General features: G+C 59.2%; 2 protein-coding genes across 3 annotated transcripts in view; both read right to left on the bottom strand.

The window, feature by feature from the left end:
- Positions 1-730: 730 nt before the first annotated feature.
- Positions 731-21038, bottom strand: KCTD5 (potassium channel tetramerization domain containing 5). Of its 2 annotated transcripts, XM_061152622.1 has the most exons (7): positions 20762-21038; positions 11416-11524; positions 10799-10890; positions 9166-9261; positions 7063-7188; positions 4870-4928; positions 731-2269 (listed from the first exon to the last, which is right to left on the bottom strand). In XM_061152622.1, exons 1-6 carry the CDS (start codon positions 21011-21013, stop codon positions 4884-4886), a joined length of 720 nt encoding a protein of 239 aa, XP_061008605.1. In that variant the 5' UTR covers positions 21014-21038; the 3' UTR covers positions 731-2269; positions 4870-4883. The 2 variants fall into 2 exon arrangements, with proteins under 2 accessions (XP_061008605.1, XP_061008606.1); XM_061152623.1 differs by lacking the exon at positions 4870-4928 and having other exon boundaries at positions 20762-21030.
- A 348-nt stretch (positions 21039-21386) lies between these two features.
- Positions 21387-27125, bottom strand: part of PDPK1 (3-phosphoinositide dependent protein kinase 1) — a 62864-nt gene continuing 57125 nt past the window's right edge. Inside the window, exon 14 of the mRNA XM_061152621.1 lies at positions 21387-26867. Coding sequence (XP_061008604.1) covers positions 26751-26867 — 117 coding nt within the window. The 3' untranslated portion in view covers positions 21387-26750. The remainder of the gene's footprint in view (positions 26868-27125) is intronic.

The following is a 27125-nucleotide window of genomic DNA, read 5'->3' as shown; positions in this document are numbered from 1 at the left end:
CCACCCCATCCTGAGGACCCAGCACAGGGGCCCCCGGCCGCAGGCCCCAGACTGGACAGCCATCTCCTCTTGGCCCTGGGCTCAGACAGGAGATGGGCATGCGCTGCAGGACTAGCTGCTCTGGGGCGTCTCCAAGCACCTGCCAGGCAGAGGGGCCTGGAGGCAGGTCCAACTTTGCTGTTGGCCTCAGGGAGCTGGGAGAAGACACGTTTAGTCCTTGCAGAAAGCAAACTCCTTGGAGAATCTGAAGTCCTCCCCATGTGCCCCGCTATCCAGGGCACGCCTGGAGCCCCACGCCCACCCTGTGGCAGGGAGTCCCACTCAAGCCGAGCGGCCACTGGAAACACGACAGGCAGCCAGAGAGCAGCCTCTGAGGGTCACACACATTCTAGCCCAGCAGACGGCTGCTGTCCAGGGAACCTCCCCAAAGCCTGAGGAGCCGCCACCAGGGGGAGCCGGAGAGGCTGTGGGGGGCACTCAGGGAACTGTCTCTGAAGCTGGTGCTTCCAGCCAGGGAAAGATGTGCACACGCTTGACTCAGTGAGGCATCGGCACTTTTTAAACGATTCCACAAGAGCTGGGTGAGGCGGCGGGGGCTGGCCTGGCCATGGGGGCGGGGGCCTGGACTGGACAGGGACCCAGGCAGCCGGCGGAGCTGCTGTGAGCTCAAGGCGGTGCTTCCGCAGCAGCGGGTCGTCCATGTGCTTTAAGACACTAACAGCTGTTCTGCTCAGTCATAAATACACAATTTTATTTGCTATTTTCAGGGGAAACTTAGGCATTAAACTGTAAGCTGATAAAATACGGATACCTAAAAAAGTACAAAAGTATAAATATCCCCTTAGAATAAATTTTAGTGAATTAAGTCTTAATATCTTTAAATTAAAAAAAAAAAACGAACAAACCACAAGCCTATCTATTATGTCAAGGTCACAAATCAAACGACGCGAAGCAATCAGCGGCGCCCCACGGTGTCCCCGAGGCTCCGCGGGGAGGGCGGGTCTCGGGGCCGAGTGTGCCCTATGGAAAGGTTGGTGTGAAGCCAAACGCTGAACCACGCACAACAGACCTTACAAAAGGAGGTAAGTCCTAGTGCTGGAGAACTTGGTTCATCAGGTAATATTGGCAAAGAAGAAGAGGGGCAGGCGAGAAGCCTCCGGTAGCGTCTGGAGCCAGGCAGGTCAGCGCCTGGACGGGACGGGGGCACAGGTTCCTGACAGCCAGGCCCCCCGACCCGCTGGGGAAGGTCAGCTCTCAAAGTGTGCGGACAGCCGTCCTCAAAGGAATCCAATCCGGCAGCTCCAGCGTCAGGCGGGGGCAGGCCGTGCAGGCTCCTCCCCAGCGCCCCAGAAATGTCAGAGAACTGCATAGTTACACGAGAGAGCGCGAGCCGGCAGAGGGACGTCCGTGTGCGCTGTAAACACCCGATCTCCAGCGTGGCCTGGAGTCTCAGCTCCAGGAGCCCGTGGACAGGCCTCCCGCCCCGCCCTCCAGCCCAGGCAAGACCAAGGCACTGACGGGCGCCAGCTGCCCCCGCGCCCCCGGGCGGGTCAGACGAGGCTTGTACCTCCCTTTAAATGACTTAACAGATCTGCCCAAAAGGCAGCAGCACTTTCAGGCGTCTCTAGGAGTGAAAGCACTGGCAGTCTGTCCATACTGGGAAAGAAAGGACGCCACGGTCTCTTGTCTGGAAACTACAAACGGAGAAGCCTGGGTTGGCCGGGCCGGGTTAGGCCCAGGAAGTAGTGAACACGCGGAGGTCGGGAGAGACCACCAAGCCGTCACGTCTGGGAGGCACAGCAGACTCCCTGCCCCAAGGACCAGGGTGGCCGGTGGGCACCCAGAGCCCGGGGCACTGTGCCCACCTCCTACCAGCGAGGTCCAGGCTCCGTTACAGACTGTTTATGTAGCACCAAGAACGCGGTCCTTGAAATGATCTTCGGTGATATAAGGGTCAGTCAGGAGCCCTGCCTCGGGCCCGAGCGGCACTTGGGAAACCAAGCGGAGGTCCCCGCAGAGATGCCCACGCAGCAGAAGCCGCCTGCGCGCAGCGATGCCCGGCTTCGGACAGCTGGGCCCGTCTCTCACCACCCACCTCAGAGGCAGAAAAAGCATTCACACTCAAATCTCTAGAGAAATTGTCAAAAGCACGTTTCTTCCACGGCCAAGCTTCCTCGACATGGCGGATCATTGCATCTTGGGAAAAGATAAAACGTCTCTTCAGCTTCAACACTGTTCCTCACATCCTCGAGCCCCGTTCTTGCAAAATCTGAAAATGCCAAAGGCAGACAGTGAGGACTCAGGCCGTGAACAGAAAGGCAGCTTTGTGGGCTGCGACCCGGGAAGCAATGGACGCATGGAGGCTGCGGGAAACCACCGAGCCCATGCCTGGGGCAGTCACAGGCCGGTCCCCACAGCGCCTCCGGGGCTGCCTGAGACTCACCAGTGCGGCCCCGGGGGACAGCTCCTCACTGAGGCCCAGAGGATCCCAGCACTGTCTCCCTCAATGGCCTCCCAAGGGCGGGAGGCTCCCCACTCCCAAGGGGGCCAGCACCCACCTGGGGGTTAACTGCCCCCAAACCTTGATTTTCTCTCCAGCCCAGCTTGGTCCAGGTGGAAGACACAGGTGTGCGATCAGGGCCCCCGCCCAACCAGCCTCTTTTTCCTTCCATGCCCCACTGCGATCCACACCCCTCCACCTGGCCCCTAGGCCTGCCTGTCACCCCCTTGTCCATACACTGCCTGGCTGAGTCTTGTCTTCTGTAACCAGACCCCCAGACTGGGGGGCCAGCTCCCTCCTTGTAACCAGACGGGACTGGGACACACTTCTGACCCCTAGTACCAGGACAGAAAGGCCACTGTCCAGACAGGCTGACCCAGCCCAGGCCAAAGCGGTAAGATGACCTTCCCTGTGACCTCACTGGCAGTGAAAGAGGCCTCCTGGGGGCATCTTCCACTTGCGTTTCAGAGCTGAGAGAGATATGGCCTTGAGGAGCGGTGCTGAGCCCTGGACCCCCTGCGCTCGGGCCGTGCCTGGCAGGGCGAGCTCACACAGAGGCCGGTCAGGTGAGGCCCTGTGGGCACAGACAGACTGCTGTCTTGAGGCCAGCAGCTCCCCACCAGCACAGCCGCCCGGAGCCAGGCGTCCAGCTATCACGCCCCGCGGGCATGTTCCAGTGACAGAAGTTCAAGCTCTCCGGCCAACTTCGACAGCCCCCGCCTGCTGTGGCGTCCGACAGCTCCGGGCCTCCAGGCTGCCCTCCCGCCCTGCCCACCACCGGCCGCCCAGGAGGTGCACCTTCCGCCGGGCTGGGGGGGGCCATGGGCAGACGGCCCCTCCTCAGGCTGGACGGGGCAAGCCCCCAACTTGGAGTCGCCCTAGCCCCGTGGCAGTCAGTCAGCACGAAAAGCTGGAGTCTGGGGGGCCGCGAGCTGCCCACTCCGTGGAGGCCAGCAGGGCAGCGGGCGTCTGAGCTCACAGGACTGAGACATGGAAAGGTCAAGGCAGGCTGAGAGTGAGGGACCGCGCAGGAGGGAGCGGCCCGCTGCAGCCAGAGCCCCAGCACTGTCTGCACATGAGGGCGGAGACCCGGCTCGGGAGCTGTGGTGGGCACGGCCTGTCTACCCGGACGGGCTTTCACCTCAGCCGCCACAGGCACAGAGCAGGCCGAGCCCGGGACGCAGCACGGCCTCCAAGGGCCAGGGCCACTCCAGGTCCAGGGCAGCACCCCCAGTGGGCCCCGCCCGGAGTTAGGGTCTCCTGCCGGTACACACGACAGCTATCACCGGGCTGGTGCTGAAAGAAGCCCCACCCTCCTCCGGGAGGTTGGCTCCTCTGCGCTCCCGCACCCCCAGGGTGGCTCACCTCCTGCCGGGCTGGGGCTGGGCTGAGCCCTAAGGGACGGTCACTCCAAGCTGAGAGGGGCCCCACCCGCAAACTGCACGCCTGACTCCAGGCTGAGAAGAGGGACGTGAGATCCCTCATTGACTTCTTCGGTGAAACGAGTGTCAAGCCCGTCACAGCTGACGGTCTTCGCACCCACTCCCCGTGACCCTTCTCTGTCCACGTGGACGCTGGAAAGTTTAAAACGACAGCTGGAGCCCGTGCTGCACCGGCCCAGACCAGGCCCTGCAGACTTTGCTCAAAGGGCCAGGCGGCAGACACCACACGATTTCTGGGTCAAGAGGCACACTGAGGATATGTACTCATACAGCCACCAGAAAAACCACCACCACCAACGAAGAAGCCATTCCTGGCCCGCACCCCCAGACCAGACCTCAGGGCTCAGGGGACCCCGGGAGATGCCTGCGCCTGGCTCCTCAGAGCTCCACCTCCATTGGCCGTGCAAGGGGGCAGGCCTGGCACTCGCTGATGACCAGGTTCTGGCCAGGCAGCAGCAGGGGCCTGACGAGCAGCGGGGCCAAGGGGTGCCCCGGGGTCTCTGGAAACAGCCAAGTGGAGGGTCGGCACAGACCCCTGTCCACCAGCAAGCCTCATGAGGTGTGGGGAGCAGGGTGTCAGGGCCCCCCTCTGAGGCACAAGAGCGACTCCTCGGCCCTGAGCCCGGGGACTGGCTGGGACAGGGTGGAGAGACTGTGAGGCTGGAGCTGCGTGCCCCTGGGAGGCACAGGCCCGAGGCCCGGCTGCGCCCCCAGGCCGATACACACAGCGCCCGGGGGCCTCGGCCCAGGTCCCACCCCCATGTGGGCATCCTCTGGGGGACAGACAGCCCTGCTCCCGGACAGGTCGGCGCTGGTACTGAGCACGGAAGGGCCTCTGTCAACTACAGGTGTGGGACAGACGCAGCGGGGGAGGTGGGAGTCAAGGACGCAAAGGTGCGTGGTCAGATTCGAGGGTGGCAGGCTCACCGTGACATTTACACTTAATCTGAGTCACTGTCACCGGGACCCGTGTCCTCGTCGTCACTCTGGCTCAGCACGTGGCAGGCGGCAGGGAGGAGAAGAAGAGAGGGCGCGTCAGTGTGGGCGGGGCGGGGGGCGCCCACCCTTCAGTGCAGGCAGGGCGGGGGCGGGGGGAGCCCACCCAGACGGGCCAGACTCCTCGGAGCAGCCATGCTGGCCACAGCGGAGCGAGCCATGCCGTCCCTGGGCCCCTGAAGCTACAGAGTTCTCCTTCTCTCTTCGTCGTGAAGCACTGGGCCAGACCCAGAGCTTGGCCGTTACCCTCGGCTCCTGGGAGGCCATGACCTCTAAGACACACCAGAGTCTGACCGTGTGATGGGGGTGGGGTCAGTTGGCCGGGGGGCTGGAGACTGCGATCAGGCACATAGGTGATCAATCACTGATCCACGGATCAATCACGCCTACCTGACCAAGCCCCGCAGACTGGCTGGACAAAGAGGCTGGGGGTGCGTCCCTGGGGGCAGGGCCCCGCGGCCCAAGGGGCACCTCTGAGCGAGAACTCCAGGTGGGCCCACTTCCTGGCCTCTGCCCCACACCCGCGCCAAGCTTCCTGTGCGCGTAACGGCGGGCAGTGAGCTCTGAGTGACGCGGCCGTGCCTGACCCGGGCGCCTGGGCCCCTCGTCCGGCTGCCCCGCCCCCGCTCTCTTGGGTCACTTCCCTGGAGAAGCGAGTGTGGGGGAGGCCAGCCTGGCCACGGCCCAGAGAGGGGCCACCGTGACGGGCCCTCAGAGCACACAGCACTGCTACCCCCAGACAGCGCACAGGTGCCCCCAACGACACTCCACAGCTCCGAGGCCCCCTCTGCTACCACCCCCATTTAGAAGCTGCTGCGGTGACAACACTCCAGGGCCAGGTATTTCTGGAGAGAGAAACAGGGCCGCGCTTCCACTGGCAAAGGGATCTGGGGTCATGCCCGGTGGCACAGACGCATCCCCCGTGGCTGAAAACCACCTGAGGGAGATGAACCAAGTGGTTGCCTGGGGAGCTCGGCTACGAGAATTTTTCAAGTTCAGAAATAAAAGCTGCTAAAAACAGACAACTTACAAAGGAGCCCTGCAAACACTCAGGGAGACGAGGCTTCTTTGGAGGCTGGGGCTCTCGGGAGGTGGGCCGACTCCGAGCCCCTGAAGCCCCACCCCAGGCAAGTCACCAGCGCCCCTCACCTCCGGACCCTGGTGGAGCCCTGGTGAGGAGGCGCCCGCAGCCCTGAAGGAGGAGAGGGACGGCCACCACGGACTGTGGGCGTGCCTCCAAGGAAGACCCTGAAAGGCTCACGGCAATAGTTGTAGGCCTGGAGTAGACGGGGTGTCCCCTGGGCAAGAGTGTGGGGACGGCCGGGGAGCCGTAGTTTAATGTCATCACTCCTGACTCTGACCTTTTCCACACTCCCCCAGAACACCTCTGACAGCCGCCTGAGCCTTCCACCAGGGCCGTCTGCGGGCCTGGCCTCATGGGCTGGCCGCCACAGAGCCCCTGGGCACCCCTGAGCCAGCTGCAGGGTCGTCCAGGAACCACTCGGCCTGCAGGTTCGGAAGTCCTGCCCATGCCGACGCTGGACTCTGCACAGATAGACACATGTGGGGTCCTGATCCAGGGATGAGCCCAGAAGACGTGCCCTTAGAACCTGTTGCCTTCGGGCAAAGGTAGCAGCCACCCCCTGCCTGTTTCACTCGAGCTGCTCTGGGGAGAAGGGCCCGCTGGCCCGCAGGGAGGGGCCAGTGCCAGGTCAAGACTGCGCTCCGTGGAATCAGAGAATCACACACCCACCAGATCTGCTCCGTCTACCCCCACACAGGTGATGGAGGCCCTGCCCTCCAGCCTCAACGTCCCGTCCCCAGGAAAACATCACTCAGAAGGGCAGCTCCCACCAAGGAGGGCACTTTCAGGAGCAGGCCTGTGGGCAGGGGTGGGGGCCTGGGTGTCCAGTGATCCCATGCCCCACGGCCCAGGGACGTCTGCACCCTCCGTTCCTGAGTTTTGTTCCCGACACGCCCAGGGTGAGTGAGGAACGACAGAGCAGATGCACAGGGCGAGCGGGCGGCTGGGAAGCCCGCAAGGCCGCAGAGCAGGGATGACGGTGAGCGGCGACGCGGGAAGGAGGGAGCCAGCCCCACGGGCGGAGGGCACGGCGCACCCACCTTGGCCTTCTCGCTGGGCTCGCTGGCGGGGCCGTGCGGCGAGTTGTGCAGCTCCTTGGAGACCACACACAGGAACTCGGCCTGGTCCTCGCTGCCATAGTTGTAGGAGGAGCCGATGCTGACCAGCTGGGGGAGAGAGGGCCAGTGGGATGTAGGTCAACAGCCACCCCCCAGCTCAGGACCAGCCCCACCGGGAGGGAAGCCTTCAGAGACACCCAGCCAGAGAAGCCAGGGACAGGGTTCAGTCGAGAGACTTTTTATGAACTTGCTGAAAACACAGTCTCCAAACACCTGGGCTCAGGCTCAGATGCACGCGTGCTTGTGCGCGCGCGCGCGCACACACACACACACGCACACACACACGTGTGCCACGTGTCTAGCTCCTCTCGGGGGTCCTGGCTGGGCCCACAGGGGACAAGCAGTGAAAGGGAGGGGAGCATGGTGCTGGAGCCGGCACCGAGCAGGCAGGGCACTGGGGGACGCCTTGGAGCCAGGCCCAGGAGCAGGAGGGGGCCACAGTGCTCTGTCCTGCCTATGAGCATGGGCCAGAGCACAGGTGCGTGAGCACACGTGAGGGCGAGACCCCGCAGGGAAGCCAGGCTGGGGCTTCCTCGCTCCAGGGCTGCTGGCCAAGGAGGGCCGAGCCGGCCCCTTTCATGACGACTCACAGGAGCGCCAAGGACAATGTGATTATTTCAAACACCCCTAAAAGGGGTCGCCTTAACCAGGAGAGATGCCGGGAGGAGCCCTGCAATTTCTCCCCTTGGCAGTCTGCTCCAGGGGACACTGTCAGGAGCCAGAGGGCCAGCGGGGTCATGGGGTCGTGAGGTTAAACCTCAGAGTATCAGCCTGAGACACATGGACAGGGACACTAATCTTGTGGGGCGCCGCCCACTCACAGGACACCCTGGCCGCGGGCAGAGGCCCCCAACGGGCTGCAGGCCCCTGGGACAGGGGGCAGTGTGCCCGCGGGACTGTCAAGAGCGCCCTGGACGGGGCAGTGGGCAGGCGGGCAGAAGAGACTCTGCTCTCGGCCCTTCTCCCTGTGGTCCTGCTGGGGCGCCGCTGAGGAAGCAAGCGGCTGGGTCAGGCCAGAGTCAGCAGCGCTGCTCAGTCACGGGCAGGACTGGGCAGGAGCCCTCTGGGCAGCACCCCCCCAGGAAGGGCCCTGGTGCCAAAAGCAGCACCAAGGGCCTGGGGGGCCGAAGCGGACACAGGCCAGTGGGTGGTGGACACACACACACACACAGATATACACACACACCTATATACACACGGACGGACACACACACAGATACACACAAACATACACACACACACAGAGATACACATATGCACACACACCGACACACACGTGCACACGCGTACACACAGATATACATGCATACGCACAAGCAGATACACACACACGCAGACACAGATACACACATGCACACACACCGTATGTGTACACATATACACATACGCACACATAGATACACACGTGCACATAGATACACACGCACACAGATACATGCATGCATACATACATGCACACACGTACACATGGCACACAACCACACACATGTACACACACAAGCACACATGTATATGCATGAGAACACACGCGTACAAAAATATGTAGACACACACACACGTATATACACAAGGACACAGATATATGTACACACACAAGTACATACACAATCACACGCACACACAGACGCACACACGTCTATACTCAAGGACACACACGTACACGTATACACACACAAACACACGCACACATGTAGAGATGCCACAGAGAAGCCCAGGGAACAGTCGTACCACAAAGAAGCGACTGGACTAGGAAAGATAACTGTGGAGTGAAGACTGCGCAGTGGGACCCTAAGACACAACTCCTGCTGCCCTCAGCCCCGTGCCCCGCGCCCATGGGTGATACAGCCTGGCCTGGCACAGGCTGCTGCTGGTGAGAGGCGTGGGGGACACACCGGGGACCAAGCTTCCAGGAACCGCAGGCCACCCGACGCCTCATTACTGGTCCCCGGGGCCAGCTGCCCTGAGCACCAGGCAGGGCCTTGGTAATCAGAAGCTTCACCGCCCCGTGGGCTCAGAGGCCATTACCTGCTCGAACTTCCAGCCGTCGGACATGGTGGAGACCATCTGTGTGAGCTCCTCCTCCTGACACTGCAGGACACGGTACACGTGCTTCACCGGCACCTGGGAGCAGCCACGGGTGAGCGTTCCTGTGGGGGCCACGCCGGGGACAGCCACGGGGTCCCCCGCCTCTCAGCCCAGGTCATGACGCCCATAGGAACCCCAAAGGTATCCACAAAGCAAAACAAACATGCTGGAACAGCTGCCGTGCCCTGCTTCCCCATCCACCTCCAAAAATATTTCTACTTCTAAATTCCAAAATAAAATGAGTCATGTTCCTGAAACCCCAAGAGCACCTGTGGCTGGATGCGAATGCACAGGGGCAGCACCCCCAGCACCCTGGGGAGCCTCACCAAGGTCTGACCCAGCGGCAGTGCCAGGCAGGACCAACCCAGGCCCACCCTCGGAAAACAGTGCTCAGCGGAGCACACGGCTGGACAGGAGCCCATGGGCCTTCCCGTCCGCCCACGCCCACCCCAAACTCCACCCAGCTCCGCTCCCGGGCCAGGCCACACGGCCAGAGCTCTGCCCTGAGGCTGCCCCAGGGACAGGGTCACAGCCTCAGTGCTCCGGTCCCCATATGGCCCAAGAGCCCTCACCTGGGACACACGGAGGGCGCAGAGTGCTGCCCTGCCCGTGGGGGCCTCTCCCACATCCCCATGGGCACAGAGGACAAGGCTGGCCCAGTCACAGGCTTTGTCTCCGAGCGGGCTGGCAGCGGGGAGCGAGGTCGCACACTGGCCAGAGATGACTGAGGAGCCTGTGGCCGCCATCACCTGCCCTCCCCTGGCCCCTGACCAGCCACCTGGAGCAGCTGATGGTCAGCAAGCTCTTCAGAGAGGCCAGGAGGGCCAGCCCCGGGCCTGCAGACCCCCGGGGAGAAGCCCGGCTTGGAAGGCAGTGGCAGGGCGGTGAGACGGCAGAGATGCTTAGTCAGGAACACGGGCGCTCAGGGAAGGCGCGCACAGTGGCCCCGGGCAGGGGCCTTACTGCAGCCACTGCAGAGCTGGCACCACGACAGAACCACTGCCGAGACCCTCAGGAGCCTGCCTCAGGCACGGTGCCAGACAGCTGCCTCAAAACGCACCAGCCCAACAGGTAGCGGAGTGCCCACACCGGCTTTGGCACTGCTGACTGTGGCCACAATGCAAACAGATCCCACGCGGACTCCATACCCTTAGGACAAGGTCAGCATCAAGAGCTGTCCACTGAGCCCTTCCTTCCTGATCAGAGCCAAGCTTGCTCTGCCTACACCCCCGTCCCCGTCAGCGCCAGCCCACCGCCAGCTCCCCCAGGCTCCCCGCTAGCCTTCCAAATGGGCCAAGGACTTGGCCACCACAGGACCTTCGCATTTGCGGAGCTCTGCCTGCAACGTCCGCCCCGAGATGATGGCTACACACACAGACCCACGGAGGCCTCTCGCTCTTCCTCCACCCCTCCTTGCCGGCCAGGGCACCAGCTGGCAGGCACTGTGAGAGGCGCCTGGAGGGCAAGGCAGGGCCCCAGGACAGCTCCAGGGGAACTGGTCGGCTGGGAGAGGGGAGCAAGCCTCGTCGCCAAGCAGGGCTTGGAAGGTTCTGGTGCCAGTCGCCCATCTCACCTGTGATGTTTTGCTGTCTCGCTCTCTAATTTTGTCCTTGACAAGTTTTATTAGTGAGGTGATATTGTAAAATTCTGCTTCCTCCAATACCCCTAGGATAAAAAAAAACTGATTTCCACCAGATCAAATAAATGCTGTGTCTCTGCCCCACAGTGAACCCAAGGCCCATGCACAAATAAAACACACAAAACACACGTGTATGCACTTAACAGATGCTGCAGAAAAAGATGCAGACAGGTTGGTCGCAGGAGCAAGACGGGCCAGAATGAAGGAGGGAGTGGGCGCAGCTCAACAAGCAAAACAGGGCCGAGCCCTGGGCTCTCAGGACACCCGGCTCCACGCTGGGAGCCGGAGCATGGCCGGCATCTGCAGACGCAGGCAGAACGCAGAGCGGGTGACCAGGCTGCCCCGGAGGGGAGCAGACCCAGGGTGGCTGACCCCGGGGACCCCAGGAGGTATGTGGCCCCCAGGCTGTGTCAGCCAGGACCCCCGGAGAGCAGTGAACCCCGGGCCAGAGTTCCCCTCCCCGAAGGACAGGGAGTGAGCTGGGGAAGGAGCGGGGCTCCACTCCCGGGGCTGGAGGGCCCCCACCGCCTGCCCCTCCCCCTCCGACTCACCTTCCTCGGCCAGGTCTTTGTTTATGACCAGCTTCCCGTGTCTCAGGTAGTTCAGCACGGGCCCGAAGTAGGTGGGGTCTCTGTCGATTAAGTAGGCACCTGTTTCGTCCTGCAGAAAGCAAGAGACCAGCTGAGCCCAGACAACAGGGCGGTTTCTGCAGCTGGCTGCCAGGCCACAGCCAGAGAGGTCTCACCCACAACCGGCACATCAGTGCTCGTGGTACTTCAAGGGACCCATAAGCAGCGTCACCTGCCTCAGCCACCCGCGGCTGCTGGCCCTGACCCGTCACCACTGCAGGTGAAGCCGAGTCTCAGCTCTGTGGCGGCAAGGTGACCCCCACTCAGGGGCAGGGGGCCGTGCACAAGGCCTCTCTGCTCAGCTCCCAGGACTCCTGAGGTGGGTTCACCTTTCACTCAGTCAGGCCCACCCCCTAGTGACCCCACACTCTCCCCGGGACAGCGGCTGATGCCGGGTCAGTGTCTGAAGGCCTCAGAGACCCGGGCTGCCCTGCTCATTTCGGGGTTCCTCCCTGGACAGGGCTGGGGGTGGGGTCCCAGGCTCAGGGAACAGAGCTTCCCTGTGACTGACCAACGAGGACGCCTCCCCAACAGGAGGCAGTTCCCCGGGCCTGTCTTCAGAAGGCGCCCCTCTGCACCTGGTGGGCCCTGCTCCCCCTGCGGGGCCAGGGTCTTTCTGATCCCTCACTGCCCGCGGGGGGTCCTCAGTGTCAGCTCAGTGGCCATCGCAGGCATGGCCGAGGGAGGCGGGCACACATGCCCTGGCAGAGGGGAGGCTGTGGTCCCCACACATGGGGGTGCCAGCATGGAGGCCTGTGGCAACCCTCAATGAGCAGGCAGAGCAGGGTCTGTGCGGAGGACAAGGGCCACGGCGTCTGGGGTCCAGGGAAGGCCACGGCCCCACCTCTTTCAGGACACCGTGTCCTGGGCTGCATGGCTCTCTGGTCTGCTGAGTGCGACCTGGCCTGGGCTGCCAGCAGGGTGGGGGACTGAGCGGCTCCTCCCCACACAGGAGCCCCCTTCCCTCGGCACCTGGACCAAGGGCCCCAGGGCTCCGCTGAGACAAGGTGGCTCGTAAGTCAGGAAGCGTCGGCCTGGCCTCCCTGTCCAGAAGGCGCCTGCCGGGATAAGGCAAGTCCTAGGAGGGGGTGCAGTAGGACCCCCGACCTCCTGGACGAGGTGAGCCTGCGGGTAACAGAGCCACTCTCAACCGTGAGGCGACGTGCTGGGCGAGCGCTCCCTTCTCCCTCGTGAGCATCAGATCCCGGAATCTCATGGAGTAAACCTGGAGGCCTCGGGTTTTCTGTTGAGTCCGCGAGGAGGAAAGGCGAACTCTGGGATGGACCAGGGGACACGAGCGCATATGCCTTCCGTGTACTTCTACCATTTTCTATCTCAACTGCCTCCGCACCAGAGCATGGCCGCCCAGAGCTGGGAACCCACGCATCCTCAGGGCACACGCGCCAGCTCCCCGGGGTCCCAGGACCCACTGCCTGAGTTGGCCTCCAGGGGACGGGGCCAGTTGGAGTGGGCTTCAGGGGGGCCCCTGACACTCCACGCATCTCCCCTGCAGTGTCGCCAGCTGAGGGCGGGACACTCAGTTCAGCAGCCGCCACGCCAGCCCCAGCTGCACGGCCCTGCACCCCCTCTGGGGAGGGAACCCCCACCTGGCCCTGGAAGTGCAGGCGCCGGGCACCCTGAGACGCTGCAGGGAAGAGGCCACCTTCTGGCAGCGACGGGCCCACCTCTTCAGGGCGGACCTGAGGAGGCTTCTTGGCGGCCTCCTCGTGGACCCCACACAGCTCTCAGGCGCAGTCTCTCTGCGAGCACCTGTTCTGAGCGGAAGGGCTTCCTTAAGAAACAAGGTCAAGACTCCAGAGTCAGGATGGGCTGAGCAGCTGGGGGGGGGGGGGGGGGTGGTGTGCTCGTTCTACAAGGCGCATGGGCCCCCCAAATTCCACTGGGCTTCATCTTGGGCCCCCACCCAGAAGACCGCACACACTCACTTAAGGCACACAGGCAGGAGCTCTGCAGAAACCGCGCCCACGCTGGAGCCCAGGCTGCTGGAGTGTGTCTGCGCCGGTGAGGGCAGCCATGCCCTGGGCACTAGGCTGCACCTGGGGGGCGCCAGGGCCCTGGGCCCTCATGCTGTTTGTGTGTAAGCAGCCCCGGGGCATCCAGCCTAAGGCAGAAATAAAGAAAAACACAGAGCACAGAAAAAGAGAAGACCCCTACGTCCCAGATTCAGCAGCCTCAGGCTCACTTGAGCCACAGGACAGGGAGGGCGGTCTCCGTGCTGTCTAGCCGGAGGATAAGCTTGTGACGTGTGCCTGGCCTGGCCAGACGAACAACAGGCAGGAAGACTTGAGCATCTCTTTCCTGCCCTCAGTTTACCTAACAAGGCTGTGTCACATTCATATAGTGGCGAGACTTGAGGTTTTTATTTTTTTGTAAAAGAGCCAGAATTAAGATGGCTTGCTCAACAAACCCGTTTTTTATTGACTATCCCCTCTTCTCACTGAGTTAGCATTTGACCTACTTTCTCAGTGCTGGCTTTTAAATATACACCCACCCTAAAGGCTCAGAAGAGAGAACTGCTGAACTTGGTCATGAATATTTAACAGAGACCATGCCCACCAGGCGTCTCTCACTGTCTGCTTGCTCCCTGCCCTGGGCTGAGCCTTGGGCTCCAGTGAACAGTGAACCTGGGCCTTGGCCCACAGAGGCAACGCCCTGGCCATGGCCAGAAGCGCCCTGCCCGCGTCCCTCCTCTGGAGAAGCCTACGCCACAGGCACCCAGGGGACCCCTGACCTGCAGTCAGAGTAGGGAGGCAGGGAGGGGAATCCCGATGGGACATCCTGCATGCCACCCCCGCCCCCTCCAGCCCCTGGTGCTGGTTAGGAGGCAGCGCGCCTGCCTGCCTGTGCCTGGCCTGCACAGTCCAGGCAGGCTTGAACACCCTGCCCAGCCAGCACTGTTGGTCACAGCAGGAACCTGCCCACGCAAAGGGCCATAAAAAGGAAAAGGGTCATAGGGGACAAGGGTGGAGAAGTTGGGCCCTCAGGTGAGACTATAAACAGAGATGAATCCTGTTACCATCTCACTGTACCCGGCTCCTCTCAGCCACCTTCCCAACTGTAGCAAACACACCAGGAAACAGAACATGATCGCGGTTGTCGGAAGAGAAACGCACGGCCACCGGAGGCTACAAGTTAAGGGGGTTGAGCGTCCCCAGCTAAACACAAGCTGGGCTGTCAAAATTACCCATCTGAAATCTAAACGCAGAAGTGTGCAGTTATCTGTGCACAAACATCTGCGATCAACATAATTAGAAAGACGTTTCACTCTGAAATTATCCATTTAAGGGATTCTGTGTCACTTAAAACCTTCACCTCTGCCCTCTTTTTTCTTTTGTTTTCTACCGTTTGGCAAATCCCTGACCTAGAAGAGGCCTGAGACATCACCAGTTCCAAATGCGGAAACAGAAGCCAGAGAGTAGAGGCCCACGCGGGCAGCGGCCGCGCTGACGAGTGTGGGAGAGCCGGTGGCCCTGACCCCACGCCACCCTGCGCACCTTGGCGGGGCACCCCCACGGCACAGGCAGGAAACAAAGGGGAAGCAAGGCCCTGGGCTCTTGGGGCCCCGACCCCTGGCTGCCTCGCAGTCCTAGCATGTGGCTTAGGAACAGAATCTAGGGTGACACCCACGACTCCAATGAAGCTCACTCGGAAGCAAACCACACAGGGTGTGTGGACAGGACCCCCACACGAGGCTCCTGGTTCTTCTCTTAGAACCAATGTGCTCCCAATCCACCAGAGGGTGGGGGGTGTGGGGAATCACACCAAGCTCCCTGAACAAGCAGAGATGGCTCACAGGACCTGGGCCCGCTCGGAACTGACACCGTATCAACTGGGTGCAGAGATAGGGGCCGGGCACCCAGAGTGCGGGGCAGTCGTGAGCAGGATGCCATGGGGAGACCCACCAGCCACGAACACCTCTGTCAAAGGCAAGGGGGCAGCCACCTGTCCGGACCTCTCAGGTACTTCCCTGCCTACAGACAGTCCAGTTACAGAACACCTGAACAGAAATCCCCTACAGATGCCACGCTACTTATCTTGGTGGGGGGAGAGGGAGAGAGGAGAGGGAGGTGAGAGAGAGCGAGCGTGCGCGCGAGCAGCCAGGAGGTCACCCTGAGATGGAAACAGGCAGGAAGCCCGGGACAGAAGCACCCACAGACAGGGCCCAGGGCCCCTGACACAAAGCTCCCCAGCAGCTCTGCCAGCCTGGAGGTGGGGCCCCTCAGGCCCGGAGACTCCGGTCCCCTGGATGCCAGTTACAGCGGGCAGGCAGGACCCTGCAGCCAGGACGCCCACCGCAGGCTCACGCCGCACCCGCTGCTCCCAAAGCCCCCACGGCACCGCCCTGCTGGCTCCCGGCGGCCTCTGTTCTCTGAGCCCGGCCCTGCTGGCAGAGCGAGTGCAGAGTTCACCCTCCCTTTCTGCCGGGCCGAAGGGCAGGCACACAGCTCCTCTGCGCCCTCACCCAACTCCGTGCTCACCGAGGCCTACCTGCCTCTCCCTTACTGCTTTGAGAAGCCTGCCTTGGTCTGTTCAGCGGCAGAGGGGCTCCAGAGCCAGCCCCAGCTAAGTCTGACTTGCAAAGCCGGCCAGGAACCTGGACGCCCAGCCTGAGGACACCAGAGCCCCCCGGAATGGACCCCCGGACAGTGATAAGAGATGCAGGGTACACAGCCACCCTGAGGCCAGGAGCCCACACCCCAGAGGCACGCAGGAGGAGCTGAGCCCTGCAGGCTCGAGGGCATCATGGTCCTTGTGAGCAGGGAAACCGTGCCCCTCCCCTGTGGAACAGCCCCAATGCCATGCTGGGAACGGACCCCCAGGGCCTGTCCTGACAACTGGCAGCTTGGGAGGCCTCCAGGGGGGTCTGCAGGGCCCAGTGTCCACCCCCCACCACGGGGCTGGCTCAGCAGCCAGGACTCCCTGCCAGCGGCATGAGGTGTGCACGCCTGAGTGAGTATGTGTAAGTGACAAACGGGAACAAACAACAAGTTCTGAGCAAGAAAACAGAATTCTTGGGACATTCTTTCTAAAACAATGTACGAAGGTAAATGAAGCCCAGGGAGTGCCATCTCTATTTCCTGCGCTGATGCAGAGTGGGGCACTCGGCAGGGGAGCTGACGCCCGAGTCCCTGGTCCTCAAACTCCCCTGGGACTCTGGCTCAAAGAGGTCCGGGAACTGCCCCACATCAGGGCAGGTTGGGTTATGGGTGGAGTCAAAGTCAGGCGTGAATCTAACTTGGCCACCAGGAAAAACGTCCTGCACCCCAACCCCCGCAGCCCACCAACTCTAGACCACAATGTGCTGGGCACTCTGCAGGCTGGGGAGAGCTGCCCAAGGGAGGCCTGGGGAGCACCCCGTGCTCAAGGCGGCCTGCGGACTCCCTGGCCACGCAGACTGTGCCCTGGGTACCAGGCATAGTCAGTGCGTTTAAAGATGGTCAGCCCAGTGACTGCGGTCCTCAGGCACCTCCGGAAAGAAGCCGAGCATGGCCATCCCAGGGGAATGTGGCCACAGCCAAGCCCCGGGAGCCGGTATCTCTATGTTCTCGTACAACTCTGTCTGCAAAACAGGCAGGTGGACCACAGCTTTCTGACTGCTGCTGGAAACCGAGGCCAGTCAGTGGCCCGCCGGCCAAGAGTGAGTAAAGGCCGCCCAAGCTGTCGGCAGAAAGAGGAACTGCTCTGCAGCAGACGACCACTTCCTCCCGGCCTCCCGCGGACGGCGGGCGGCCGAGTCCGCTGGCCCGCAGCAGCTCTCCCCCAGAAGCGAGCCCTTTCTCGGAACACCCCTGCTCTGACGCACGGGCTGGTCAGGGCTGAGGGGCCTTGTGAAGAGATGACCACAGCATCCTCAGCGAGTGAGCCCCCCTGCACTGAGACAACCCCTGCCAGGGGCCTGAGCCAGGCCTGGGGCCAGGGCTGAGGACGCGCTTGGAACTCAAGCAAAGTGTGAGATGAAACGCACAGCCCCTGGGGACCCCCACTCCTGCCTCACACCAGACCCCAGCCCTCTCGGTGGGGCTACGATGCTCACAGCCTTCGCCTCTGACTTAGTCACACAGAACATAATCTGCCGTTTCACTCTAAGTAATCCCCACTTCTCCTGACAAGCGGCTTAAAAGATAGTCCTTCCACCCACACCCCCGTCACTTAGCCCTGTCTGTGAAACTCCTTTCACTATCGTTCTAATCCTGAAACTCTAGCCAACACCTGGGGGTCAGCACAGGCCAAGACCTGTGTGAGATACAGCATGTCATCAGAAACACCTTGATGGCCCACCCCTCAGAGACCCACCTGATGCCCCCGCACCTGCAGCCCCGAAACTAGGACAAGGGCCCTGCTGAAGGGCAAAGGCTGATGAGAAACGCAGTTTTCTCCAGACCAGGCTCAGCGGCACAGAATGAACCCCCTCCCCTGCAAATCCTACTTAATCTGAGTGGTTTCCAACCACCAAGTAGTATTTCCTGTTTCCCGTTAATTCCTAAAGCATCTTCCCACAGAAGCAGGGATGGACTTAACTCTGAGCAAACTCAAACCTGTTTTCAACATGCCACCGGGCCAGGAACTGTGGAATAGAGAGACAGCCCAAGTGAATCACATGCCGGGTATTTACACAGCACTTCTGGGAAGAGGTGCTACACCTGGCCCATCCCTGATGGAAGAGGGCAGAGAAAAATGGCCCAGGACGGTAGATGAACAGAGGCCGAAATGAAGGGCACAGCCCCAGCCCTGCTGGGGAAGCACCAGGAGGAAGTGAGAACTCACACTGGGGCTAACTGCAGAGAGAACGTCACGGCTGCCAGGGGCCCGGGTCAGAACAGCAGACGAGAGGGCCCAGTGAGCAGTGGGGCCCAGCGACAGCCTGGCTCCCAGCGCCCCTAACAACCTGGCTGTCTGCTGCTGAACGAAGCACTCCTCCAGAGAAATATCCTGACACCACCTTTCCCACTGGCCTTCCCGACAGAGCTCCTGCCAGACATTCTGTGTTTAATAGCAAGCTCTAGGCACTCTCCCAGCAAACTCCAAACCCATCAGGCTCCCGAAAGATTCCAGCCTTCGACGTCTGGGAGCTCCTCCCCATTAAGTCTCCCCACCCAAACATGACCCAAGCACTACTCTGAGAGCCCAAGTGCTCAATAAACACGAGAAATATGCCCAGCAGGAAATCGTCCACTAGGTGCATCCAGCCCTGTGCATATCTTTGAGGTGTGCGTCCATCAATCTTAACTATGAGGTCAGGGCTTGGAGATTTTTACACGTGAATCAACATCCTGTTTTCTCTTCCATCACATAACTGCTAGCATCCCACTCTTCGAAACGCGCCCCTTTCCCTCCACCCTCAACCTCAAGACTTCCTTACTCAAGATTTTGTTACCCAGGAGTGAATCTCTGGGACATTCTTTCATCAGAACCAAAGTCGGGGGGCGGGGGGGGGAGACTGAGGAGAATGAGTACCTTATACATTTTCTCATTTGAAGTAGAACACTTTACTATCATGACTAAAGGGAATTAGCATTACACTTTCTGGCAAGTTCACATCTGTGGCTAAAACTAACTCATAGTTACTATCAACTCTTTTATGAGACAGAAACCATATTTGCTGCATTACCTTCATGTTCTGAATTCCAACTTTACAAATAGATGAAAAACAGCAGCTGTAACACAGATATAATTTATACTCTGATAAATTACCCCCTGCAAAAAACTACTATACAGTAAAGTATAATTTTTTAAGTAGTCTTGAGATATTAAAATGAAGGGATAAACTGACTTAACAGGCAAACTATAGTTAATCAGCCTGAATCAACTGCCTCAGTGCTGAATAGACAGCACTGCCTCAAAACAATCCAATGGACAAGAGCAATGTAAAAATGGACTCAGTATACAAAAGAGAAAGGCTCAAGTAGAAATGCAAGTGAATGACCACTAATGCCCACTGCTTAAACAGTAAAACATACACCCACACTATAAAAGGAAAATCACAGCTAACAAAAGCCTATTTCTATCCTGGAGATGACTGTCATTTTCTGGGAGGTCAATTCTCTGAGAGCAGAGAGCTTGGTCAAATGCGCAATGGAAACAGCTGGGCAGCTGCGGGGGAGGGTGTGTGTGGGGCGGTGGGAACCGGGGAGTTGGCAGCCCAAACTCTGATTTCTACCCATGACTGGTGGTTTTGTAGTAACTCGAGCTCTCCTTTCCTGATCATAAGGTCATGCCACACAGAGGATGGTCTCGGTCAGGCTTTGCATCCTGAAGCAGATCTGAATCTCTCTGAGAAGCCTATGCCTGGCAAATGCTGGGCTGGCAAGGCTCCAAGCCAAGTGCAATTATGTAGGCTCAAGTGAAAGACACAGGAAAGTTAGAATAAGACTTGTGAACGAGGGAAAATATAGGTAAAAACTGTTCTTCCAAGGGCTTTTTCTGAGTGCCAACGCTGTTCAGCTTGAGGCAGTCTCCTTCAGGCACACAAATCTTATAAGTGTAGTCATCACAATAGTTTCTGCACAACTGTAGGAGCATTTAATCTGATGAAAGACAGTAGGCAAACCAACCGAGAGATTCCTATCCTTTGGAGCGAGCACTAAGAAAACTAGGTTAATCAGAAAGAAGACTGAACGAAATTTCCTACCTAGCCCTTCCTTAACACGCCTAAGCCATCCCTTAATGTGAGCAACCTTCCTTTTGAAAAAGCACTCTATGGACGGCACTTTCTCAGAGTGCTCAGTGGGTGCGTGTTGCGGCCGAAAGCAATGGAGCGCCAACTCTCTAAATGCAAGTCACTGGGAAAGAGAGGCCACCGATGTAAACCCCCACAGCAACGTAAAGCCAAGCCTCTGGAACGTGAGAAGACGAGAACACCGGGGCTCTCAGATTTCAGGGCCAGTAAGTACACGGGACGGAGAAGAGAAGGTGTCCGCACCAGGGGCCAAAGAATCTAGGGAGGAAAGAAAGTAGATCCACAGTACTCTGGGGTCTGGAAAACCTCCTCCACAGAAGACCAGAGAGGGCGAGACAGAGAGACACCCCGAGACGGACGGGCCGGGGATCTTTGAGGGTGGTGGGCGCCAGGGCGCCATCCTCTCCTTCCCCAGCCCGAGAAAAGGAGTCGCGAACCTGGGTCAAGCTGGTGACGGAGAACGCGGGGCTCTGAGCCGAGGCGAATCTCCTCAGCGTGGGGCAGGGGGCGTGCGGCGGGCCGCTGACCAAGACGACCCGAACCCTCCTGACTGGCCCGCGCGGCCCTCACCTTGTCCGAGTCCAGGTCGGGGTCGGCCTGGCACAAACGGTACAGGAAGGATTTCGGATCCCGGCACAGCGTCTGCCGAGTGGTGAGGAAGTAGGTGCCGCCGACGTTGAGCCGGACCCACTTGGACACGCTGCCGGGACGCTGGGCCAAGGCGCCGAGCCCCGCGCTGCAGCGCCGGCACAGGCCGCCTCCCAGCCCCGCCCCGAGGCCGCCCGGGGCCGGCGGCAACAGCTCGCAGTGATTCTCCGCCATGATCCCAGCAAGCCCCGCCAGAGCTCCTCGCCACCGGAAGCGTCCGGTCTTTAATACGGTCCTCCGAGCTCTGTCCCGCCCACGGGTCCGCCTTCGTAAAGCGCCCACCCCGGCGTCACGCGAGAGGCGGAAGTTCCGGTCCGGAAAAGCGGTCGGCAGTACCCTCTTCCGGCCGGAGCCCGGCGCGGCGTGGTCCGGTGACGCCGACGTGGGTGAGCCGCGGTGGAGCCGGGTGTCGGGCTCGAGAGGGGTTCGCCAGCCTCCGCCGGGCGCGTGCCATGCCTGGACGTCCGGTTCCCGGGCTCGAGTCCTGGTCGGCCGACCACGCCCAACCCGCGCCCCGGCCAAAGGAAGAGCTACGTCAGCGAGCGTCTACACTCTACATGCTTTTTTATTACAAGACTACCGAGCATACGTGGAAAATTCATCATCCGGTAACTACATCTAAAGCACAAATATTTGGGGAAAAAAAAAAAGAATAAACAGAGTCATTAAATTATGATATGATTAAATCATCGACCAAATAGAAAATTTATATAATAAAGCCAGAAAAAAAAGTTGTAAAATATAGTTTACAATAATTATTCACATTCAAGGCTGTACATCCATACATACAACAACGTGGCCCCGAACATGAATTCAATCCAAATAATTCATATATTAGATTTTAAATAACACAGACTGAACTAGAGGCCAACAATAGCCAGCAAATAACCTTATATAAGAATAAAAATACAAAAGTGTATATCCTAATATCATTGCATTATTTGTTTTCATAAGTTCTTTTTTTAATTTTTGCTTTGCCTGTACATCACAGTTACAGCTACAGACCAGGTAGAGAATATTACACGTTATAACTGACTGCCACCAACCTGAAAGACAGCTAACATACTACTGATTCATCCTATTTTGTGTTGTTAAGGAACAGCTACAGCAGCTCTAAATATTGCAAAAATTTGATTTTGCAATTTGTCGATGTCCAATCAAACATCACGATAGAGGCTTTTCATCAGCAAAATGAACCCCTATTCATAGTTATTCAGCCAGATGGTTTAGACTAGGGTGTATTACACAGCTAAAAAAGTTTGCCTTTTGTAAAAAGTTCTCTGTACATAGTTTGGTATTTCTTCATAGTGAAGAAATGGGTCTGGGGGAAATTCAGGTATCCTTGGAGGCTTGCCCACCATGCTGTCTGAGCTCAGATAAAACTGCCCTCTGCTGAACAGCTTCCTCCCCAGGCCAGATCTCCACAGGCAGCCTAGTTCACAACCCTGCAGTCTTGGGCCAGCAGCCTGCACCCCTCAGAGGCTCTGGGAGTGACTCCTGCCAAGTTAAGGCACTTGCCATGTAGTCTGCCTAAGAGGCAAGGGCCACACCCACTCGAGTCACCATCAGTTCATGCTAGGTTTGGGTATGAAAGGAAACAACATGGGGAAACGCATATGGTGCCATCTCCAAGAACAGTACCTTCACCATGATCTCACAGCTGCTCAGCCTCTGCTCTGGTCTATGGACCAAACAGAAGGAGGTGATCAGAGGGAAGGGAGGAGATCTAATTCTGCACAATCTGGCCACAACCTCTGACAATGTCCAGTGGCACTGAGCATGGCACCCAGAAAAGTCTCTCATGCGTGTTTCACCTCAGAATTGACAGACCCCAATCTAAAGTGCAGAAATTAAGGATGAAGCCAAATTTGGGTGGTCTGGACTTAAAGACAACTAGGCAACCTGAAACACTGGTGGGCAAGGAGAGGGGAGGAGAAATCCTTAAATCCTTGTCAGCCAGGACAATCACGTTCTACAATGAAAAAACCTGGCCAGCATGAACTGCTAAGACCTAAGTCCTGTGATCTGAAGAACATGAGGGCAAGCACACTTCCCTAAAATCCAATTGTCTACATGGTTTCAAGTAGAGCCTTTGCTCTTTTGCTGATTCCAAATGGCCCAGTGTACTTTCTGAGTCTACAAACTTCATTACAAATCATCCACTAAGTATGTGGCAAGGTCAGTTCAACATTTTATCTCTGCTGACTGTGCAGATGCAAATTCAGTACCATTGTGGACACAAAGTACAAGATTCTGGAAGTGTCACCAAGCACTTGAAAGCCATAGCAGCGGGGCGGGGGGGGGGGGGGGAGGTAACATGCAAGCATAACCAGGTTTTCTCAATGAAAATAAGGAAACTGGCTTTTGGAAAAATATGTCACAAATGGCCTGCAGTAATGACATCACTTTAGGATTAAGGGGGGGGGGGGGGGCGGGGAGAGCAATCTTACTCAAACATTCTTGGGAACACACAGCTTACCAGAAATTGATTTGTTCAGAATCTGCAGAACACAACTAAGGAAGTTCTGTACTGGAACTCTGAGCATCTACTCATCAGATCAAGACAGAGGAGAAGAGACACTGCACTACCTTTAAAATGAACAAACTCTTTGCCCCCAAAACACCATTCCTAGGAATCTGGGCAGGGTTGGGGCGAGGGAGATTCAGAGTTCAAAATCAAAGATTTATGAGGATATTAATCACAGCATTATTTAAATGGTGAAAAACCAGAAGCCACCTAAATGTTTTATAGCAGTGAAATGGTCAGATAAATTATGATAAAAATTATTAACCAATATTAAACTCTACAATCATTAAAAATAAGATTTTTCAATCACTGTTCAAACATGACACATTAACAAAAACTACCAAGTGGGAAAAGCTGGATGCAAAATGGTGTGCGTTGTCATGTTCCCAGGTCAGTTACAAGAGCGAACACACGTGTGCAGGCGGGGCAGCGAGGCAGCAGGCTGGGCCTGTATACAGACGCACGCAGCGGTCGTTCCTGGGTGCTGAGCCTCGCGCTGTTTTCAGAGCACAGATGTTTTAAGCAAACACAACATGCCCCGGAGCCCCGTGCTGGCACCCCGTCCTCGGGGGGCCGTGCCACAGGCCTCCTGCAGTTCCTTCGGGCCTGCACCACAAGTGCCACAGCCTGCCCCCCAAGGGGGCTGCGGCAGGTGCAGCTCCCGCCAGCTCCGGCCTGACCCCAAGAGTCATCTTTCCCAAAGCAAGTCTAACCAGTCTCCTGAGATGCAAGGTTCAGGATGGCAGGCCCGTGGTGCCCTCTAGGGGTAGGGCTGCCCACTGCCCTGGTCAGGTCACATCTGGCTTCCTCACGCCCCTGGAGGGAGGCCAGGCGTTGCCAGCCGGCAGAGCCCTCCTGCCCCTGCTCTGTGGCGAGGGGCCGGGCATTGAGGGAGTGGCGCTATCCAACAGGCACTGGCTCCGGCTCTGCCCCCCCCCCCCCCCCCAGCCCTGCCCTTCTCGTACAACTCCGGGCTCCTGAGCTGTTGAACACTAGGGCGTTCTCTTTCTCACCCTGGATCAGCCCACGTTTATGTATATGTTTCCAGGCATGTCTGCGTGTGTACGGAGACTGACATCCACCCACATCCACATCTCAGAACGTAAGGCACCTGCCTGCCAGGATGATGGCTCAAAGGACGAGGTGGATAAAACTAAAGATTACATGAGGAAGCACAGGGTAGGAAGAGAATATGTAAGGGCCTTTAAAAGAAAAAACAAGGGAAGAGGGTTGTGAGCGAGTAGAGAAAGGTGGCCGACAAAGAAGGGCTCAGCTGTCACTGGCTCAGGCCAGGGCAGTCACTTCACTCTGCCAGCTGCAAGCTCAACCCCAAAGCCCTGGGTCTCTGGCTCTGGAGATTAAGATGGAGCTTGTCGGTTGAGCCCAGGAGGTAGTAGCGCTCTCCGGAGGGAAGAATGCAGTGGGAGCACTGTCTCTCCCTGAGCAGCCCGGCCAAGCGTGCTTTTACAGCCAGGACTCAGCTCTGGCTATCAGCCCCGCACCCAGACACCCAGAACAGACGCAGCAGGGAGCGGCTCCCTGCCCTCCAAGTGCACACACAGATGCAGGCGCTGTGGCGAGGGGACATTTGAACAGGGTGTGCACCTGAAACCCAAGTCCTGATCCTGAAAGAAAGGCTCAAGACAGACTCGCTTTTTGGAAAGCAGGTGAACACAGGCAAGCCTTTTCCAGAGCAAGGAGGAGAGGGGGCTGTCTACGGCTACACGCCCAGGTCAGTGCCTTATTTCTGGGCCACCTCCCCGCCCCGGCAGGCACCCCCTGCGCCTTGGTATCCTACACACACACACACACACACACACACACACGCCCGCTGGCGAACCCGGCTGCATCTCTGCGCCCCTCCAGCACCCCCTGCTGGCCCCCGCACAGTGGGACTCTCCACAGCCCAACCTCCTTCCGAGTTTAACAGCTGCTGTTGTGACATCACCAACAGAGGTTAAGACATCCTTCCCTCCGCGTGGACCGTGGATCTCACACGTGATGGGTGAGACAGGAGGTAGGGGCACAGAAGTCGTCAGGGGACCTTTTCTACGGGAGTTTAAATCGGTGCCTCTGTGAAAGTCCAGAGGAAATGGCAGTCAGCCCTCCCCTGGGGACAGGGCCACAGCGCCAGCGCCTCCACTGGGACTGAGGGCTGCCCCCAGGGGCCCCCTGGGCAGCGTGCGCCCCTACAGAGCAAGAGGACATAGCCTGAAACTGAAGAGGAGCTGGCGGCCTGGGTTCAAGTGTGCCGGTCCTGCCCCCGCGCAAGGGGAGTGACGCCATGCTTCTCCAGGCGAAGCCCACGTGACGGCGACCGGAGGGCCTGACGACATGAGAGGGCTTTTCGACGTTCCTGGTGGACACGTGAAAATGCTCTGAGCTAGACTAGGAGAAGGGGCAACTTTAGCAGGAAAAGGGTGTGCGGGGCAGCCTTGGTGTGATGGAGGACCAGCCCATGTGCCAATGCCGGGCACCTCGCAGCCCCAACTTCACCCGGACACACTCACTGCACCTTCCAACCAGACTCTCAGAAGGGCCACTGGTGCTCGCTCCTCCGAGAGGAGGCCACCAGGCCTGTCTGCCCCGCTGGCTCAGCCTCACGTGGGGAGAGGGCCACAGACCCCGTCTCCTGGGGCTCCCCGGGGCAATGCTACTCCGTGGGGTGTCACACTGGAAGGCCTGGCCGGCGCCCTCCAACACAGCAGCGGCTCTGCACTTCGCCTGGACAACCTGTTCCATTTCTCAGCGCCCAGAGCCTGCCCGGCGGACGTGACGCAGGAGTGCTTGCAGACAGACAGCAAGGACTGCAGGAATCTCACAGCCACGGCTACCGGAGGAGCCAAGCGCGGTTGTGGGGATCAGGCCAGACACGGGGAACGAGAAGAAAGGGGAAACGGACAAAAGCCAAGAACCCCCCGCCCGCACAGCTGGAGGCCCCCCAGCAGGGGCCTGCCTGGCTCCCTGGGGAAGAGTTGGTTCCCCGATGATCTAGGGGCAGGGAGAGCCCAGAGACACGCCTGGGCCCAGGGGCCACAGCAGGATGGGCGTGATGGGCCCGTGGTGGAGAGTTGGTGCCGCGAGTCTGTCCCCGAGTCGGGGCGGGAGCCAGGCGGACGTGCACGGCGCTGGTCCCCACGGCGAGCAGAGCGTGGAGAGCTCCACACAGCACAGAGAGCAAGCAAAGCGACCCTGAATTCCTTTTCGTTATTGGTTTTGTTCTTTGTGTGGTTGGGTGTTTTTTTTCTTCTTTTCTTTTAAATAAAAAAGCTGCAAGGTTCCGCCGTCTGCGTCCCCCTTGAGATGGCCGGCAGGTGGTCTGGAAGCGTCCGGAGGCGGCAGGCTGTGTGGGGCATGGCCCCGCGGCGAGGGGGGGCCGCGGCGTCACTGCACGGCGGCGTCCGGGTGGCTCTGGTACCTGTGCCGCCACACCTCCTGGATCTTTCGGCACCACTTGTGCGCGTTCCCGCTGGGGTCCATCAGGTAATATGTCCTGTTCGGCTGCAGAGAGAGACACGCTGACTCTTCCCCTAGGCGTCCCAGCACAACTGGCACCCACCCGGTAGTGAGAAACCGAAGAAGGTGCCGGCTCCCGTGGCCACAAGCACCTCCAGGAAGCCCGAGAGCAGGTGGGCGTTTTCCTTCCATGTTTGTGCAGAGGGTCAACGTGCAGGTGAGGACCTGCAGTTCCCTGGGGGTGAGGTCACCCCGAGACTGAGAACAAGCATGGGTGTCTCCTGACCCAACTCTGAGCTGAGC

The sequence above is a fragment of the Dama dama genome, chromosome 10 (genome assembly GCF_033118175.1).
Source record: "Dama dama isolate Ldn47 chromosome 10, ASM3311817v1, whole genome shotgun sequence".
In the NCBI taxonomy this organism is placed as follows: Eukaryota; Metazoa; Chordata; class Mammalia; order Artiodactyla; family Cervidae; genus Dama; species Dama dama.
The sequence above is the reverse complement of the archived record's forward strand: the minus strand, read 5'-3'. Positions and strand labels throughout refer to the sequence as shown.